This window comes from Hyla sarda, chromosome 4 (assembly GCF_029499605.1).
Source record: "Hyla sarda isolate aHylSar1 chromosome 4, aHylSar1.hap1, whole genome shotgun sequence".
Lineage (NCBI taxonomy): Eukaryota > Metazoa > Chordata > Amphibia > Anura > Hylidae > Hyla > Hyla sarda.
The window spans coordinates 326,961,363-326,982,931 of record NC_079192.1 but is presented as its reverse complement, the minus strand read 5'-3'; the positions used below and the strand labels follow the sequence as shown (position 1 = coordinate 326,982,931).

Here is a 21,569-nt window from a genome sequence, read left to right as displayed (position 1 = left end):
AATGTTAAAAGCAGACACGCCAGAAGGCGTGTCTGCTTTTAACATTACTTTTCCATGTTTTATTGACCTTCATTAAAGTTTTGGATTTTAACAGTATCTGCTGAGAAGCTGGACCTACCACTTTTTCATTTACGTATCTGTAGTTGTATATTTGGATAGACTGATGCATTTAGTTCACATATTTGTGTGATATTGCTCCCATATTACTTCCAACAATGCATCTTCCTGTATAAATTCAAGCTTGTAATATAGAATTAAAGGCAAAATTTGTTAGGAGCCTATTTCATGGTAGGCCATCGAAATCAGATTAGTCCCCCCTATTTTTATGTTTTATGCTGTTTTACTGACCGGTTTTGTTCCCGGCCTCCCAAAGCCATTGAGTTTGTTGTATCTTTGGCTTTTTTACCACTGTGTCTCTGGTTTTACTTAATAAACTCTTTTTCAATGTAAAAAATATCTGTCCATCAGCTGGTTGCCAGAGCTGTGTTGGCTCAATGCCCTATAAAACCGAGCAGGAAGCAGTCAGCTCCATACATTGTGCAGTGGCCAGGTTGGGTTATTCTAGCCCAGTTCCCACTAACTGAGTTGAAGTTACCCAGATTGGCCACCCTGATCTGAGGGGATGCAGGGTGTCGGCACTCTACCGATCTGATATCCTGAGTATAGGTCATCAATAAATTTTGCCTCAAAAACACCTTTAAAGAGTAGCTCCCACCATCTTCTTTTTTTTTCTGTCCCTGCCTATTGTCCATCTATCACTAACCCCCTCCCTGCCTTTAATTTTTTTTTACTTTATTAAAAATGTTTTTTTGTCTGCCTGGTGGTGTGCTCACTACCAGGCAGACTTCCCCAGCAGGCGCGACGTCACTGATGCCTGCTGGGGCCAACACTTGCGCCCTTAGTTCACCTATACAGGGTGCCTCCAGCTGCCTCCAGCTGTTTCAGTGTTCTTGTCTATTTCAGGTGCAAATTTCCCGCAAAAACTTGCGTGCCAAAAAGTTTGCGCTTTTTTATAAGTTGTAGCTGTAAGTGCTTTTGCAAAAAGTGTTACATTTCAACAAACTTTTTTAGCTGTGATTTTAAGTAGTGACTGGATAAGGAACTGCGTTAAAAACATTTAGGAACAATTTTTGGCGCAATTCATGGCATTTTGGCGCAAGCCTACGCAATTAATTTTTCTTGCCTAGAAAGAGTGTTTTTAAAATTTTGCAGGAGTTGGGTAAGGTGGGTGGACTTTTTACGGTGTTCGCCTATTTGATAAATTTGGCGCAAGTACACAAAAAAAACTGTTCAAATGTGCATTTGAACACATCAGCATTGATAAACTCCCCTAATATGTTTATAGGAGGGGGAGAAAGTCCATATACAATTGTTCCTCCCATAGGGACTAGCTGCTTAATTGCAGGACAGGTTGTCAAGGGCTTGGTTTACGGAGACATCCTCCTTGTGAAATCATGTTCTTTTCTAGTGATTCTTTGTTTATGTCCTCATTCATTTATTTTTGTTTGTATTATGTTGTTTTTTTATGTTTGTTTTCAATATAAGGAATCCGAAGAAAAGGAAATTCAAAACAACTTATAGAAATGCAAAATAAACCATGGTACATATATGACATTTTGCAATGCATGGCTTGATGTTGACGGCCTGTATGACAAGCCCAACAAATATTATAGGTTTTGGATTTTCTTGAAAAAACAATTTTGTAACTCTTCTTTAGACAGTAGCGCAGGGCTTGGTGTGTATTTGTTTATGGTGTGTCTTCACTTAGATGACCACAGTGTCTTAACTCTTTGTGTCTTTCCACTTTGAGTGCTGCTCCTTCTTTGATCATGTGGTGTTTGTCTGATCCAACATTTGAGTTATTGTATTCTTTTACCCATTTACATTGATGGTTTAATTCTTCTTTTATTACACTTTAACAAATTCTGTAAAAGTTTGGATTGAGAGCATTTTTTTATTTTTATTATTCCTTATTTTATAGGGTGTGGACGTTATTGTGAACGCAAGCAGTGTAGAGGACATAGATCCTTTGGCAATAAACCAGCGCCTATCGAATGGTTCGGGAAGGCTGGCAAGTCCAGTCTTACAACGACTACAGCTCAAAGAGGATGGAACTGATCCAGTGGTGGGCAAAATGTGTTGCTTGTGGGATATAAAGCTAGCCATAGATACAATTATTGTTAACAATCTAAATCATTTTTACAGTAGCAAACATTACTAAGAACAGTTGGTTCTATTTTTATGTTTTATGCTATTTTACTGACCGGTTCTGTTCCCGGCCTCCCAAAGCCATTGAGTCTGTTGTATCTGGTCCCATTGACTCTGCTCTTATTGAGAAAAATAAATTGTCCTAACTATTCACATATCGTGTCATCTGTGGTCCGCTTTAGTGTTTAAAGTAATATGGCTTGATATATTTGTGTGACCAAATGTTTGGCCGGGTTTTACAAATAGAGGCTTTGCAATATGCTTTCTTTACCGGGGATGTAGTTACTTCTCAGTGTTATCTCTGATGGTATCCCCACACTTATCTATGTATACATTGTTTTCTCCTTCACAGGGAACCAATTACCAAAAGACAGACGCAGCGGTGGAGATGAAACGTCTCAACAGGGAACAGTTCTGGGAACAGGCAAAAGTAAATACGGCCTCATCACACCTTTGTTTTAAAGGAATGGTCATCATATTAACCTCAATGTCCTTCTGTTTTGACATGGTCTCAAACATTTTATCCTATCCTTATCCTGCCAAACTTCAATTCCCAAGAACGAGCAATCATTTCTGCAGCCAAAATATAAGATTTACTCAATGGGTTTTTACACTGGAAAGGTCTGCTGAGGATTTACAGCTGAAATCTGAGGCAGGCCCAATAATATTTGCTGCAAATTTCTGTTTTTGATGCCATATGATTCCTGCAGATTAGCACCATTTAATTAAGTTAATCCTCGTATAATATATAGAACTAACTTCTTTTTTTCAAAACTGCTCTGTGTGAACTATAGCATAGATTCACAAATAAATACAGGGACAGGGTTTTCAACGTAATATTGAGATGAAATAATCTCGGTCTAAACAAAGGAATTTTTCAGTATAGCGCTCGGATTTTTGATGGTTAACTAATTTAGGGAATATGTATCAAAGCTTTCAACATTATGGATAATAAAACAATGAACATAAAAAATGTCATTAATTGTGTTATGCTTTCCCAATCCATAATCATCTACAGTGTTGAAAAATATTATCTCCACACAATATTTATTACTTAGGAGAATCTTCATTGTTTTCTACTACTTTGCATTACTTGCCTTTTGCCTTTCATGTGTAGTATTGGTATAATGTAACACCTACAATCCTTCTAGGAAAATAATCTCATACAATTCATATACTAAGTGACAAAACAACTCACAGTATATGCACCTATAATTGTCACCACAAAAATGACTGACTACCATAAATTCCAAAAATAGATAAACTTTATTAATAGAAAAAATAGAGAAAAATATAAGAACAACTGGACAGACAACCCCTAACCCATAAAATACATATACCCCAAAACATACATGGGATCCCAGGTAACATCAACCATAATAGTGGAGTATGCCAAATAACAAAGATACCTCCTCCATATAACACTGTAAGGTAATGTCAACCATAGACCCTAGAAGATCAGAATAATACATCAATTCAGTACATTACCTGTGACAGGCATACTTCTAGTGACCATCAGGAGACCCCGTGCACCCCAACAAACTTGTTTCGTGGGTTGACATTACCTTACAGTGTTATATGGAGGAGGTATCTTTGTTATTTGGCATACTCCACTATTATGGTTGATGTTACCTGGGATCCCATGCATGTTTTGGGGGATATGTATGTTAGGGGTTGTCTGTCCAGTTGTTGTTATATTTTTCTTTATTTTTTCTATTAATAAAGTTTATCTATTTTTGGAATTTATGGTAGTCATTTTTGTGGTGACAATTATAGGTGCATATACATGTGTAGTATTGGACAGTGAATGACTATTCATATGTTTGTGGCAGAGAGAAGAAGAAGAAAGGAAGGAAGAAGAAAGGCAGAAGGCTATTGAGGAAAGATTACGCTTTGAGCAGGAACGCATGGAACAGGAACGAAAAGAACAAGAAGAACGTGAGAAACGTTACCAGGAAAGAGAACAGCAAATAGAGGAACACAGGTACCTGCTATCTTCTAAACATGGCATCGAAGGCTGCTTTCACACTATACTTTTGCTCCGTTAAAAGATCCGCTATAAACATCCGTTAGAAAACCCTTAAAAACATCCGTTACAAAATCCCATTCATGTTATAGACCTTTATGAATAACGGACGTTATTTGTGACGAAAGAAAAAATATCACATTCACTAATTTTTCTTCTGTCAAAAATAACGGTCGTTAAAATGTTAACGTTGAAGTCTATGGCAAACGGATGAGCCTTTAATGTCTGCCATTTGCATCCGGTTTAAAATATCGGTTATTACTTCTGAGCATGCTCAAAAGAGGTGACTACTACTACTCCCATCAAGGAACAGACTTGTTTACATGATGGGAGTAGTTCCCTGGCTGTGGGAGTCTGCCGGTGGCTGGGGAGGCTACATTAGTGTTTGTACTACTACCCCCATCATGGAACAGACTATGTTCCATGATGGGGGTTGTAGTACAGGGGCTGAGGGATTGATCACACCGGGTCTCACTTCTGAGACCCGATGCGATCAGAAGTTAATAAACGGGAGAGGGTGGCATGCTCTGCTCTCCTGCGATGTACGATGTATTTTTACTTTCACTTTTAAACTCCCTGCTGGGAGCCCTGAATGGCCGCCACCGAAAAGCCACTCAGGGCTCCCGGCAGAGTTTTTAAACTGCTAACTTGGCCCCCAAATGTATGCCCCCATGCATATTTATAATAATTCATTGGCCCCAGTGTTTATAATTATTCACCGACACCAGTGTGTTTATAAAAATTCATTGGCCCCAGTGTGCTTATCCTTATTTCCCCCCCGCCCTGCTACCCTGCCCCTAGCGCCATCAACGCACCGCTGGGACATGTCTATTCTCTGCTGCTAATCTCTGACGGGTACTCATCTCATCTCATCTGCACCAAGAAGATGAGGAGCAGGCAGCGGGAGGGGAAATAAGGACACTGAGGAGGCGAAATAAGGATAAGCACACTGGGGCCAGTGAATTATTATAAACACACTGGGGCCAAGTAATTATTATAAATATGCATGGGGGGCATAAATTTGGGGGTCTAATTAGTAGTTTAAAAACCCTGCCTGGAGCCCTGTATGGCTCCTCGTTGGTAGCCATTCAGGGCTCCCAGCGGGGAATTTAAAAGTGCAGCCCGCTCCCTTTTTTAATAACTTCTGATCGCATTGGGTCTCAGAAGTGAGACCCGGTGTGACCAATCCCTCAGCCCATGTACTACAACCTTCAAATACACAATATGTCAGTTGAGTCCCAAATTAAAAAGATCAGTATATCAAATGCCCATAAAAACTCAGAGCTCCATATAACTCTTCTCAGCAGCTAGAGTATAACACACATAAAGGACAATTAAATGCTAGCAGCACGTCAACTTTATACATTTCATGAAGTGAGTGACTTTAAAAGACATAACTCGCGTACCTTGAAAATGGAAAATTCTTCCGAATGTATTTTCTTAATCCATATTGCACAATGGTTAGTCTCGCAGGACTTTCATCTTAAATTATAAGCAGTGGAAAACAACAGCATATTCAGTATGTTCACCAGTCATGGCACATCGTTTCAGGGGCAGACCCCCTTATTCATGCGCCTTGAATAAGGGGGTGCATTCATGGCTCATGGATATGAGCCCCTGAAACGTTGTGTCATGACTGGTGAACATACTGAAAATGCTGTTGTTTTCCACTGCTTATAATTTAAGATGAAAGTTCTGCGAGACTAACCATTGTGCAATATGGATTAAGAAAATAAAGTCGGAAGAATTTTCCATTTTCAAGATATGTGAGTTATGTCTTTTAAAGTCACTCACTTCATGAAATGTACAAAGTTGGCGTGCTGCTAGCATTTAATTGCCCTACACGTGTGTTATACCCCTGTACTACAACCCTCATCATGGAACTGAGTCTGTTCCATGATGGGGGTAGTAGTACAAACACTAATGTAGCCTCCCCAGCCACCGGCAGACTCCCACAGTTGGGGAACTACTACTCCCATCATGGAAACTAATCTATTCCATGATGGGAGTAGTAGTAGTCCCGGTAGGCAGAGGTGTTGAAACGGCCATAAAATAATGGTACATGGATGTTATAACTGGTCTTAACGGATGAATATGCCCGTTATTTTGACAGACGTTATTCAGCCATTAGGACCGGTTATTTAATCCGTTATTATACATCTGTTATTTTTTATTATGCAATACAGAAAACGGATGTTTAATAACGGATGAATGCTCATAGTGTGAATGCAGCCTAAGTAGTGTGATAAGGCTGATCCAATTTCTAAAAGGACAGACTTATCTCTGCAGGATAAGGGACGACTGTCTGGGGATCCCCACCGATCATGAGAATAGGGGACCCATGTCCCTCCTGGTCCTGATCCTTTCGACTCTGTAGGTCACTCAGTGAACAGTACTTTTCTTTCTTTGTGCAGCCCTTACAGTTGAAGGGAACAGCAGTACACGTTTCGCCACTGCTCCAGGGGAGACACAGAACAGGGGACTCCATTTTTATACTTAGTGGGGGTCCCAGCTGTCCAACTCCCATCAATCAGACATTCATCCTAAGGATAGTATGTATGTTTGTTTCATGGGCAAACTTCTAAGACAAAAAGGCCTTATAGAATGTAAATTTAGACTCTAAATATACACAAGGAAGATCTACATAATTTACATTCATGCTCTCTATTTCACTGGCAGAAGGAAACTGCAAGATGAAGAAGCAGAGGAATCAAAGAAAAGACTACAAAGCAATTCCATATTTGTGAGTTAATCTCAAGCACTGAGGCCTTTTCTAGTCCATGTATGTAGCCAGCAGTGCTTTATTATTGTTAATAGAATTGTCTGTTTATACCCTGCCAGATGGACCAGAGGGACGAAGACGAGGCAGCAGAACAAAAGAGGACAGAAAGTGAAGTGGAAGTAGGTTCTTTTTATAGTCTCAGCATATCGTATGGGACTACTGTGTTGTCTAGTGTAGATAAAAATATTGGGGGAGATTTATCAAAACCTGTCTAGAAGAAAACTTGCTGAGTTGCCCATAGCGACCAATCTGATCGCTTCTTTCTTTTTTGGAAAGGCCTCTGAAATATGAAAGTGATCTGATTGGTTGCTATGGGCAACTCAGCAACTTTTCCTCTGGACAGGTTTTGCTAAATTTCCCCTATTGTGCTCTAATGGCCAAAATAGTGACCTTGATTTATCTTGGTTTTTTCCTGGTATTGTTTAGTAGCATTTTGCTGAGTACACAATTAACTTATTTTTTGTTATCTTTCCATTTCTTTTACAGGAGGCTGCTGCCATTATCGCCCAGCGAACCGAAAACCCCAGGGAATTTTTCAAGCAACAGGAGAAGGCATTAGATGGCAATGTTTCCTTGCTAACTCCTCGAACCGGTGAGTCCAGACAAACAAAAAAATGCTACAATGTTCATGGCTCTTGTTTGCCTATCTGTATGTGTATTCCTTTTGTTTTCACTCTGTGCCTTGTGCGGGTAGCAGCTCTGAGACTTTAAGGATCACCCCACATTTTGGCTCATAGGGGAGATTTATCAAAACCTGTCTAGATGAAAAGTTGCCCATAGCAACCAATCAGCTCTCTTTTTTTTTTTAGACGCCTTGTTAAAAATGAAATAGGCAATCTGATTGCTTGCTATGTGCAACTGGGCCTCTTTTCCTCTAGACAGGTTTTGATAAATCTCCTAACGTATGCCAGAGTAGGTCATTGGGTAAGGGATTTTCTAACAGACAACACCCGAGGAAGTCAAACCAATATGTATGTCTCATGAAGTAACTAATTCAAAGTTTATGGGATGTGAAAGAAGGCCCTTATGGCCTTTATTAATTCAACCAAAATATTGCTTATGGTTTCCTATCTGCAAACCATACTGTTAGGCAAAAATTATATCTGTCTACTATTGACCTATGGAATATGTGAGTGCCACTAGGTTAAAGAGGCTCTTAGCACATTCCAGTTGCAGTCCTCTTGGATGCACATTGCCAACCGGTTACAGGTTGCCATGTTTTTGCTTTGTTAATACTATGCGCAATAACCAGTTTGATCTCTATGTTCACATGAACAGCTTTTTACAGTTTCTTTCTGTATGACTTTATTCCGAGTTCTAGATCTAAACTTTTGTAAAGCTTCTTCCCAACAGAATTTCAGATTTTGTGGATTTTTATATGGGAGTACCAGTGTTTCCCGTGAGCTCCGTATTGGCTTTGTAAGCTAAAAGTCTCTTACATTGTTAGTCCTTTTGTTTGTCTGTCAACATGTTAACTTTTGAAAAATAATGGATAAATGTACTTAGCAACATTCTAGGTTCTATTTCCCCTTATTGATGTTTTCTTCCTTTACATGCAGCAGTGAGAAGTTCCTCAGAAGCAGGACCACCTCGTACTCCCGAGAAGGAGCGTCGTAGTAGCTTGGGTGAAGAGTGGAACAAAGCCCTGAGTTCTGAGCAGACTGTCCAGGATAGTGCGTGGGAGCCACAAGGGCTCACAGAAGATGTTTTTATGGAGACAAGAGATGACGATGCTGGATTCCCAGCTGCTCCTCAATTGACAGGGAGTGAGGAAGAAGCTGTGATGGAGCTGGGAGAGGTTGACTTGATGTCAGGTGCTCACCCCCCTCCAACACAAGAAGCTCCTAGTCTTCTTGATTTGTGGCAGAATGAGGAGCCTCAGGAATCCACCTGGACAGATGGCAATTTGATGACATCCCATGAGGACATCCAAACAGAGCAAAAAAACCTTGGGGAAACAGAGGCATGTCCTCCTCCTGTCCCTGAGGATAACCTTCTGAACTTTGAGGAGCTACCACAACCACCTCCTACCTTCTGTGACATGGAGGCAGAGGAGGATCCCCAGAGTATTATTCACATTGAGGGTCCTCATCAGATGACTCTAAGCTATCAGCATGCATTGCAAGAAGCTTCTTGTCATCAGCCAGAGCTTACAGACTCTCTTCTCACAAATGGAGAGACATCTCAAAGAGAAGGAACTCAGGTGTGCCTCAATCTTTAATATTAAAAATAATACTCTAGAATTGATATCTATTCTCCCCTAAACCAGTTCAAAGTCAGGGCATTTTCCCTTAATAATGACTAGGCACAGTATTATTCATTTAGATTACTGGTGTTTTCCCCATGATTCAAGGTGGTTCTAAGTGTCATGCTATATTTATATATTTTTTCAGGAAGATTGTACACCAATTATTAAAGTGTATTCACATTTGTTTTCAATATTTTATTTTAATAGCACAAAGCGACACTAAAATTCATTGTGTCCCCCTTTCCACGTGGACATTTTTATATATAAGTTGGAAAAACTTTGGCTGTACTAGTAGGATGGCTAACATCGACAATCTGGAAATTCTGTGTTTTCTGTTAGTCTCTTATAGAAAATCATTGTAGTTCTAGCTATCGTCTTTTGAGTGGTTTGTTTATGATTATTACTTCAACTTTGCAAAGATTAAGAGTTAAGACTAAGGCCTTATTGTCAGAGTGGTGTTTCTTCCATTTTTCTTTTTGCATGTGTTGTTGTCTGTAATTTCAGAAATTGGTCCAAAAAGAGATTTAGAAGTCTTTACATTATATTATCAATGAATCCCTTCATGACATTAGGACCAATGTTAGGACCAACCATTTAAGGGAAAAAGGGTTTTCATGCATGTGAATAATGGGATTCTACATTTAAGGGAAAAGTGTACGGCATAACCACATTGTAACAAATTATACATCCCTAAGAGCTAAGAGAGTAATTTGTCCTTAATCTTTGGGGAGTGATAGTGTATATAGTTGTCCATAGGTGTAAGAATCTCCCACAGTACGTATAGCATTTCAACATGTCTTGCCATTTAAATGGTGGGATAGAAAGTCATTTTATACTGTGTATGTGCTCTGCAGTAAAACAGAATTGATTTGAAACAAACAAAAAGTTAAAAAATAAATAAATAAATAAAAAAAGTAAAATGGGTAAAATAGTGTTCTAGTTGAGAAGAATTTTGTTAGAACCGATCGTGGTACGTTTAATATAGGATATCAACACTGGTTTTATGTCTTTCACTAGTATAGTCTCTTCAAAGATATTCAAGCGTATACCAGTATATCCATAGAGTTTAATAGACCAAACTAAGTCTTCTGGTGACTATGTAGGAACATATCCAAACAAAGAAGCTTGGCAGCCCATATTTAGGAATAACGAAATATACTAGTGACAGTCCTGAAATTTAGGGGCCTAACTGTGTATTCATATGTATTAATATGTATTCATATGTATTCAGGGGTGTAACTATAGAGGGTGCAGAGGTAGCAGTCGCACCAGGGTCCTTTTGCCTAAGGGGGCCAAAAGACACTTCTGCCCCATAAGAAAATACCAATATTATAAATGACACATGGTAGACATGAGGCCCAAGTCATGCCTCTGTTTGTGTTTATGGCTACTTTAAACTGGTATCACCTTGTTAATCAAAATCTACTGAGAAAAGCCAAGATATCCAGTCTGTGTTTTTCCCTGAGTATGACTAAAAGTCCCCCCTACTGTTCTCTGCCGGCTGCTATGGGCAGAAAGAAGGGTTAGAGCACTTGAATGTCAACATCCTTAATTCATAAGGAAGATAGGAAAGGAATCTGGCAGAGCCTTATTTCCCTTTCTCTGTTAGGAACCCCCCCCCCCCAAAAAAAAAAAAACATGTATGTTCGGCCAATGCAAGCATGCATGATTATCGGTGAGTTGGGAGGAATGGCTGTTAGCCATGTTGCTGCTTTTCTTTCATATATTTTTATTGTATGGCCACCTACAGTATTCCTAGACATAAGATTGTTCTTAGAATATTCAGCTGTTTTCTTTGCTATCTGCTACCTATGCGTAATGTCTATAGGTTGTATAGCCTGGTCATCATACTTCTCTGTGCATCAGTTACTGTACCTTTTTATATAAATCAAATCACTGCCCCAAACTACCACGTTCAATAAAGATACTAACATATTACATATTAATAGTCTATAAAATATTGTTTGGTGTCACACAGATACTTATGTGGGAGAAAAACACGAAAATTAAATTCTTAGAGATAGGTGATGGCCTAAGTCAAGGATTTTTACTTCTCGCTATCTCGTAATAGTTTTGTTCATGTTCTGAAATTCGAGTTGTCAGAGGCTTGAACTTATGTGCACGCTAATTATGGGCATGTAGTCCTAGTCAGTTTATTCCACAGCTTTCATATAAAATGTCAAGGATGCGTTTACTCATGTATTTACATTATAGACTAATAAAAGTTTCTTCTTTTTCATATTTTCCAGGCAAGTGAAGGTTACTTTAGCCAGTCACAGGATGAAGATTTTGCTCAGTCCGATGACCTATCTGCTAAAGCGCCACCACCAGTGTTTTACAACAAACCACCAGGTAATAAATCATCCTGCTCAGTACTGACAAAGGGCAGGAACCCAGAAACAGCTGTCTGTAGATAGGCCCTAAATGATTTTAGTTTGTATCTTTAACCTTAAAGGGATACTCCGCCCCTAGAAATCTTATCCCCTATCCAAAGGTCACGGTGTCTGGCGATGTGGAGGGGGGGTGGGGGTTGTGGACTGGCGATGCGGGCGGAGGCTCGTGATGTCACTGTCACACCCCACTCATGATGTCACTGCCACGCTCCCTCAATGCAAGTCTATGGGAGGGGGTGTGATGGCCATTACCATTACGCCCCCTCCCATAGACTTGCATTTGTGTAAATATAACTTATTAAACATTGCCTTCTGTTCTGAGGAATATTATAACATTTCTGCCTATTTTTCGATTTCATTTCCACTTTATATAAGGCTTAAATTTAAAGAAAACCTGTCATCACTTTCATGCTGCCTGAATCACGAGTCATTGAAGTAGTCCCCACTTTACAAGCCTGCACCAGTAGATCTGTTACTGTTTGGATATGGAGACAGCTCTACAATCTCAAGGGCAGGAAGAAGCCACCAGTTACTGCCGCGATGACATGTGGTTCAGGCAGCATGAATATCATGAATACAATAGTCCTTTTATACACCTTACATGTAAATCCAGTTCTCTCTTATTGGTGTCATATTGTCTCAAAAATACTCAGGGGAATTCGAAGAAGAATAATGTGTTCAAATATACCTCAATTTTTCATATTAAAATGAAACAATTTTTATAATATATATTTTAAAATGCTGCATAAAGCATAACCACACAAATGATACATTTGGGAGAGTGCAAGATACAAATAAAGGACAAGTGCAAATAATGTATTGTATGTAATACAATGACAAACTGTAGCATTGCAGATCAAAATGATTTAATAAATATGTATATTGCTGCATAGTCCATATTATACAAACATATCAGGCCCCAATAGACCTCTATAAACCTATGCACATATGATAGGAACAGTATTATCTAGAAATGATACCGCAGTATCAATTATATTGTATTGTATCTTACTTGCTGCGCTATAGTCTAGTGAAAGAAAGTGTCTCACGAAAGTGTCTCACGCACTGCCTCCACTGTTTTGTGTTAATATCAGAAATTGAGGTATATTAGAACTCCTTTTTTCTTGGTATAGTAGCATGAACATGATAAGTTTAATTTTTAAAGTTTTCAGCTCCAGCTTGGGAAAAAAAATGTCCTGCAAAAAATTAAAGCAAAAACAAAACAAAACATTAAAAATGAAAACAAAATAAAATAAAAAGCACCCTAAAATACAGTATTTGAAAATGTGTAGCTTTGCTGTAGACCATTTCCATCTCCTGTGAACTGCATTTCTCATAGGTATAGATCGGCAAAGTAAGCATTTTTCTTTTATGCATTTCAGAGATTGACATTACATGTTGGGACTCTGACCCAGTCATGGAAGAAGAGGAAGATGAAGAAGAAGGAGGCGGCTTTGGTGAAAGTGCTTAGTAATCCCCTCCCAATTTACACTAATACACGTGACACGAATATGTGACACAGCCGTTTAACAGCAAAGTATTGTAGTAATGGCTGAGGCTTCTGCCCCTGTTGGAGCCATGCTAGTAAGACCCTGTCTGCTTACCCCTTTCCTTACCACCATATGTGATTTTGGGAAGGGGGGGTCGGAGCCAGGTTGTCGATTACTTCTCCACCTTTCAGTTATACTTTTCTATATATTCTAACACGCCAGTCATAGCCTTGCTGGCATCTCTCTGCTTTATTTGATACGATAACGGGGATTGCTATTAACCCCTATTGGTTGAGCCGACCTTGTGCATCAGATCCAGGAGCAGCAGCCAAGCACCTGGTTCCCTCAGTGTTATTAGCTGGATTTTTTATTTTAATTATTATTATTATTATTTTTTTTTTTTTTACCAGCCTGTGCCGACTGCCTTTTGCATTCGGATTGAAGGATGCAGAGAGAATTTCTTGTTGTAGTTTTATCTTTGTAACTTGTTCCTGCAGCTTTTTGAGGAAACAAAATAGAAACTTATGGCAATAATTAACCCTTAATACCCCTGCACATCCCCACAGGGCAGGGGGGGCATATTTTCCACTGTAGCATCCCCCCTCCTTTATATTATTCATTTGCTCTGTGCTCCTATTTATTCCCTGGATGCGGGGGTGCCATGCCTTGTTCTTGGATCATAAGCTCCTGCTGGTAGGTTTGTGGAGATTGAGAAAAGTTGTGCACACAGATATTTTTTTCTGTTGACCACCTCTGACTTTTTGCGCCTTCTCATTTCATGACCTACAGCGAAGCTTCATTTTCTTTTTCATGTTTAGTAAAGTTCTGAAAGCACAACACTGTACAGACTGTGCTCGTGTGTTATTAAAGGAGTCTGGATCCAAGCATGGACTCTTGTGGTTATTTTGTATGGTGGGCATTATGCTGAACTCGAAGAATGCTGTGCCTCATCTTAGGGACCATTCACATGTACTTTACTTGCTGTAGATTTCATGCATTAAAAGGTAACCTTATATCATGTCCTCAGTAAACACAACATTTATTGGCTGATTGGGTTGTTTTGACCCATCAAAAAAGTCATCATTATTGATCCCAAATCTCCCTGTTTAGTAGGGGACATGTGGTCAACGAGTGATGGCAGCAAAGGGATGATCTAGCAATCATTCACACAGTTCGCTCCGCACAATAGTCAAGCCTTGTAATAGACTTGGTCCATGGTAATTCGCTCACAAAGATTTGACAAGTCAACATGCTGTTTCGTCCCGATCTGTGGCCAGATTCTAATTTTAAGTCTGTATTTCAGTATTTGATAGTCTAGATACAAAGCGTCTTGGTTTTATGACATTATGATGTCATAAAGTATCTTACATAAGTTTGTACACCCCCTACTTTTTTTTTTGTAAATATTTTATTTTTTCAGGTGACAAAAATGAAGAAATGACACTCTGCTACAATGTAAAAAAGTGAGTGCACAGCCTGTGAATGGTGTGTCCCCTCAAAATAACACACAGCTGTTTGTCTAAACCTTGGCAACAAAAGTAGGTGCACCCCGAAGTGGAAATGTCCAAATTGGGCCCAATTAGCCATTTTGTCTTTCTGGTGTCATGTGACTCATTAATGTTACAAGGTCTCAAGCGTGAATGGGGAGCAGGTGTCCTAAATTTGGTGTTATTGCTCTCACAATCTCTTATACCGGTCACTGGAAGTTTAACATGGCATTTCATGGTAAAGAACTCTCTCAGGATCTGAAAAAAAAGAATTGTTTCTCTAAATAAAGATGACCTAGACTATAAGAAGTTTGTCAAGACCCTGAAACTGAGCTGCAGCACGGTGGGCAAGACTATACAGTGACTTAACAGAACAGGTTTTACTCAGAACAGGCTTCGCCATGCTCAGCATAATTTCCAAAGGTTGTCTTTGGGAAATCGATGTATGAGTGCTGCAGAGGTTGAAGGGGGAGAGGTCAGCCTGTCAGTGCTCAGACCATACACCACACACTGCATCAAATTAGTCTGCATGGCTGTCATCCCAGAAGGAAACCTCTTCTAAAGATGATGCCCAAGAAAGCCCACAAACAGTTTTCTGAAGACAAACAGACTAAGGATATGGATTACTGGAACCATGTCCTGTGGTCCGATGAGACCAAGATTAACATATTTGGTTCAGATCAAGTGTGTGTGGTGATAACGAACTGTGAAGTACAAAGACAAATTGTGTCTTGCCTACAGTCAAGCATGGTGGTGGGAGAGTCAGGGCCTGGAGAGCTACAGTTCATTGAGGGAACCATGACTGCGTACATACTGAATCAGAGCATGATCACCTTCCTTGCAGTATTCCAACATAACGACCCCAAACACACCTCCAAGACAATCACTGCTTTGCTAAAGAAGCTGGGGGTAAAGGTGATTGACTGGCCAAGCATCTCTCCAGACCTAAACACTATTGCGCATCTGTGGGACATCCTTAAACGGAAGGTGGGGAAGCACAAGGTCTAACATCAAACAGTTCTGTGAGGTCATGGAGGAGTGGAAGAGGACTCCAGTGGAAACCTATGAAGCTCTAGTAAACTCTATGCCCAAAAGGCTTTAGCCAGTGCTGGAAAATAATTGTGGACCACAAAATATTGACAGTTTAGGTCAATTTGGACCTTTCCACTTTAGGGTGTACTCCCTTTTGTTACCAAGGTTATTTACTGTATGTTGAGTTCTTTTGACGGAACACAACATTAAACACTGTTATACAGGCTGTGCACTCACTACTTTACATTGTAGAGTAAAGTCTTCAGTGTTGTCACATGAAAAAATAATGAAATATTGACAAATGTGAGATACTGTATTGGTTTCACCAACATACCTACTGTTAGAAGGTGCTGAACCATGATGAGTGGAACTACAGTACAAATCTATATAAACTGACCCTTCAGTGGTGGATACATTCTGCTTAAAAAAGAAGCTCTGCGTTAGAGGTGCTTTTATTCCCTGAAAATGTCTAATATGACTTTGAAAAATTCCAGCCGCAGATTCAGAGTGCGACCAGCACCAATCAGTCTTGCTAGAACCGCACATACATTGCTGTCCCCATAGATGGTAAAGTATTCCAGATGGATTTTGCAAAAAGAGTGAGCAAGAATTCCACTTGGAAATTCCATAGTGTGACCTAGCCTTAGAAAAGTGGAACAACTTTTTCTTGACAGAACGAATCTATCACTGATGTTTTGGTTTCATATTAGTACTGCAGTGGTCCTCGTCTCTGGTCCTGAGCAGCTTACCTGATGTTATTATAGCGCACAAAGTACTTTCACCCATTCTCATTCATCACATCACAGCACCAAACTGCATCCGGAAAAAACAGTTAGCGTGAGGTATTTGTTTATATATGGGCCAAAATATACAAGATGTCAACTCATGCCAAGAGTCCTATTAGCAACATAATAAGGCAAGTTGTAGAAACAGATAAATAGAATAAATTCCTTATTATGACCTCTTTTATAGAGGAGCTGTCTGATCTCCTGGCATGTCTGCTTTAGTAAATACTTTTTGCATTCCCCTTATATAACAATTATGGAGCATCTTGTCTTATATCACTGTGTTGTGCTTTTACTGTTAATACTCCTAACGTATGAATAATAGGACAACTTAGTGAGATCCACTGTATGCAAATGAACTATCTACCAGAAGGAATTATGCTGCTTCTCTAAAGCCACCTATAGGCAGCTGTAAGTCAATGACTGACCCAGTTCTTCAGGACGAAGGGAGGGGGGGGAATTACTTCCTGAGAATGGTATGCATATTAACACTGCTCCAGAAAGGAGATACAACTGAGCTTCATCAAAAGCTTCTCACACAGCCAACTAGTACACCATGCTCTATACTGACAAAGAGCAAAAGCCCTTAAAACCGCTATCTAAAGAAGGGGGTCTCTTCTTCTGGCAGGAGACTGGTTTTGAAAAATCTAATGTTTTAAGGCTCCTTAAATGGGCACTGTCAGATCCAAAAGACCTTTTGTAATATGGTTGTTTAAAATGTTTTGAATATTTAATTAAAAAAACGGCCCCTGAATATTCCACCACTAGGGGCCTTCGTACCTACTGGGACACTAACCAATTCTGCTACAGCATCAGACTTGTCCATGAGTCATGGAAAAGAGATGACTCATTGACAAGGCTGCATGAGATGACACACCAATCACCTCTCACCACCACAAGGGAGGGACACGCCCCCTTCCCCTGAAAGGATTTCTAACACTGTGAGCTAATGGAAAGAGGGATTTCATAATAAATATGTGATATAGGCATACAAATGAGATGTACATGGTCAAGATTCTGTATTGAGTAACATATTAAAATCTTTTTTTTATTTTTGTGTGTGTGATCTGATGCTTTATGCTTTAAAGAGGACCTGTGGCCTCCTCAAACATATTGGGGGAGCTTTATAAAAACCTGTCTAGAGGGAAAGTTGCTGAGTGGCCCCAACAACCAATTAGATTGCTTCTTTTATTTCTAAAAAGGCCTGTGAAAAATGAACGAAGCGATCTGATTGGTTGCTATCGCCAACTCAAACTTTTCCTCTACACAGGTTTTCATAAATCTCCCCCATTGAGTGCAAAATATTATAACCTCTCTGACTGATTCCCTGATAGGCATAAAAATTATAGAATGGAGGTGGGTGGGGGTTGGTGGTCGTATTTAAAAAAAATAAAATGTATGTAACTTTAACATAATTTCCTCAAGGGTGGAGATATTTTGATGAAACTTGGTGCACATGTTACTCATATGTCAACTAAAATATAGTTGCTTAAAATTAACCCTTACCTATCCCCATTTCTTGGGTGGGGGGGGGGGGTTGAGGGGTTGTTGTGTCTGGAGCCCCATGCAAGTCTATGGGACTTCGAGCACATCTCCTAAATGCTTTACTCCTCTCAGGCTGCAGTCCTTGCCCAGGACTTTTAAATATCCTGGCGACTGTCCAGCAGGCAGGTGCAGAGAAAAGTTAATGGGAGGGAAGGGATATAAGGACCAGAGCATCATTTATTGCTTTTCATCTCCTCTGCTAGTAAACTATATACAGTACTACACTCTGGGCACCCTAAGGTATTAAATGGTGTTAATGGGTCAGGCATTGACTTACAGGGTAACTATACCTATAGATGGTTGTAGAGAGGCACTGTCGGGGAGCTAATTTGCATGCCTTTTGCCAGGGAGCAGTGCCTGTAAGGGTATTTGCAAACAGCATATTTTTGCACTCTCAAAATATGTTGTAGGAACTCCAAGAATAGCCTTGCTACTTGTTTTCTTTTATGTATATTTGCTCTATTTACAACATATTTTGTCGCAGATTAGCATCCAAATCCATACCATTTAATGAATTTCCAACACTTGCTTTTTCCTGCATACTTCTAGGGGTATTCCAGTCAAATACATCTTATCCCCTATCCAAAGGATAGGGGATAAGTTGTCTGATCGCAGGGGGCCCGCCGCTGGGACACCCTGCAATCTCTCCGTGCCGAACGCGCAGCCATCATGCCCCTCCCATAGATATGAATGGAGGGGGCGTGGCGTGACGTCACATCTCCAGTCCTGGAAACAAAGAGGTTTCCGAGACTGGAGATGCAGCCCCGCATAGAATGCAGGTGCAGCATGGAGATCGCGGGGGGACCCAGCGGCGGGGATAAGATGTATTTGGCCGGAATACCCCTTTTAAAATAGAGTGCAAAAAATTGTGCTGCAGTTCAGTTTAAACGACGGCGCTTATTACTGTTAAAAACAAGGTAACCTATTGTATGTGTTGTACGCTAAGAAATATATGCATCAAAATGTGCTTCAAAAAGCTTGAGCAGCCAGGAATACACAGATTTAAAGCTGAGGGCACCCTGGGAAAATCGTGTTAATAATACATAGCTTGACGGTAGTTTTCAGTCACCCAGTCTCTCGTTCACAGAAACACAGTACTTGTGATGAGGAATCCTCGTGTGATCCTGTAGGCGGAGAAAAGCGCATGTGGGGGAATGTTGGCAAGAGAGTTCACTTCTCTGGATTACGTGGAGGTGACACAGTACCAGTATGCTTGGCTTCTGGTGGGTGACTTTGGGGTACTCACACATGATGAGCAATGCCCTATGGCAGGATGCTGGTCTAGTGAGGACTCCGGTCCTGGCTGAAACTACTTGAGGTGCTAGACAAGCAAACTGGATCTTGTGGAAGCTTTTCTCTCTGGCTTAAACCTCTATATCTCAGAGGTGGAGGATGTACTTTACTCCTTCTCTGAGGTGACAAGATACTTTATTTCCTTAGTGAGGACTAAAATAGTTTCTGTGAAAGTTAGACTCTCTGCGGGAGTCTGTAATATCTCCATGTGCTCCCAGACCGGGTGATAAAGAATTATTTGTGCCTAGGTGTGTGTGGAGACTGATCTAGACTCGTGCCCAGCCTGACCGCTGACCCTGAACTACACTCTGGACAGACTGACCACATGGCTATAACAAACTTAAAGCCATCCCTCCAGTTAGTTGTGTCATAGAAATTAATAGGCTTGTTACAGTCTATGGGACCTGAACTCACAAGCCCTGTACAGTTTCAACATTAGGTGGCAGCAGAGTAGGCAAACATTTAGCACAGTTTATGGATAAGGCTTTGAAAGCTTTATCCATAAACAACAAACAGTACAAAGATATTGTTAACCTGTCTGCTTTTGTTGGGTTGTGCTTGAGTTGCACATAGGGTTGTTACCTTTATTGCAAAAAAATACCAGCCATGCTAATTTGCATAATTTAATTATATATGTGCGGCATCACTGGAAGCTCCACCCATGTCCAGACACGTTGTGTCACGTACCAGCCCAGCGGCAGCAAATTAACCCCTGAGCCTCCGGAGTCTGGCAGTGAGGTCCACAGCAGGGGGCAGGGGTGGATTGACAGCTCATGGGGACCCTGGGTAAGAATGGATCATTGGGGGGGGGGGGGGGGTGTTAAGGTGCTAGGGTTGCTAGGCTATTTACTATTGAATTTGCAGAAAATCCTGTGAATAAATAGCTGGAAATCCCTATAGTAAATAGAATGGAATAATGCAAGTCTAGAACAACATTAATAAAAACACTACACACTGACATTGTAACATTGCAGCAATCTGACAATGTATGCCTCTTACGGAACACTGGGACACCACAAATGTATTTATATAATCCGGGAGAATTATTAACTAAAACAGACATGTCCGGAGCATTGAGAAACAATAATAATTTATACTGTACATGCAGCTGTCTCATCGAAATGTTCAGATATTGCATAGCTTTTCATTAGAGCAGGGTTTTATCGAATGGAACAACTTGCTGGAATGGTTAATACTCATATAACAAAGTTGCACAATGATAAGTGCAAAGTATTTTTCAAAGCGCTCTAAATATATGCTGAAGCCATTATTGGATAAACCCATTTAATCCCATCAGGCCTGCCAATCAGCTGGGACACTAGCAGAATGGGGTTAACTACCAAGACACATAACAGACAAACTTTCCCAAAGGAACAAATTTACAAGACGGATACCTGGGCATGAGGAGCATTCCAAAGAAGTTGGAAGACCAGACAATAGATGGTCAGCTGCCGCTGAAAAGGGATTACTGCAGTAAGAAACTTTTACTGCCTCCGCCAAAGACTTAATACAGCCAGTTAATGTATGCAGCAATGAATGCATCTGATGTGACTGTCTCATAGAAGTGTCACACACAGGAGCATCATACTGACTCAATACTTAAAGAGGATCTTGCAATGAGATTGCAATATCAATAAATATCTTGGAGTGCCCTGTTCATGAATCTTTTTACAGTCTGTACGGACTTCCATTCCTGAGATATGAGGATTTATACACTGCTCAAAAAAATTAAGGGACCACTAAGATAACGCATCCTAGATCTGAATTAATGAACTAATCTTATCACTTTCATCTTTCCAAAATCTTTCATCTTTACAAAATCACACAAAAATTATGAATGGAAATCAAATGTATCAACCGATGGAGGTCTGGATATGGAGTCACACTCAAAATCAAAGTGGAAAACCACACTACAGGCTGATCCAACTTTGATGTAATGTCCTTAAAACAAGTCAAAATGAGGTTCAGTATTGTGTGTGGCCTCCACATGCCCGTATGACCTCCCTACAATGCCCGGGCATGCTCCTGATGAGGTGGCAGATGGTCTCCTGAGGGATGTCCTCCCAGACCTGGTATAAAGCATTCACCAACTCCTGGACAGTCTGTTGTGCAATGTGGCATTGGTGGATGGAGCGAGACATGATGTACCAGATGTGCTCAATCGGATTCAGGTCAGGGGAATGGGCGGGCCAGTCCATAGCATGCCTTCCTCTTGCAGGAACTGCTGACACACTCCAGCCACATGAGGTCTAGCATTGTCTTGCATTAGGAGGAACCCAG

The 21,569-nt window shown here is 40.3% G+C and overlaps 1 protein-coding gene across 2 annotated transcripts in view; it reads left to right on the top strand.

Annotated features, from left to right (window-relative positions):
- Positions 1-13,685, top strand: part of DBN1 (drebrin 1) — an 80,242-nt gene extending 66,557 nt beyond the window's left edge. Inside the window, exons 5-13 of one of the 2 annotated variants that reach the window (XM_056575007.1) lie at positions 1,982-2,125; positions 2,561-2,638; positions 4,041-4,192; positions 6,914-6,977; positions 7,076-7,135; positions 7,503-7,608; positions 8,576-9,219; positions 11,514-11,616; positions 13,040-13,685. In XM_056575007.1, coding sequence (XP_056430982.1) covers positions 1,982-2,125; positions 2,561-2,638; positions 4,041-4,192; positions 6,914-6,977; positions 7,076-7,135; positions 7,503-7,608; positions 8,576-9,219; positions 11,514-11,616; positions 13,040-13,128 — 1,440 coding nt within the window. In that variant the 3' untranslated portion in view covers positions 13,129-13,685. Of the gene's footprint in view, positions 1-1,981; positions 2,126-2,560; positions 2,639-4,040; positions 4,193-6,913; positions 6,978-7,051; positions 7,136-7,502; positions 7,609-8,575; positions 9,220-11,513; positions 11,617-13,039 lie in introns of both variants that reach the window. The other variant, XM_056575006.1, reaches the window with a different exon arrangement.
- The last annotated feature ends 7,884 nt before the right edge of the window (positions 13,686-21,569 follow it).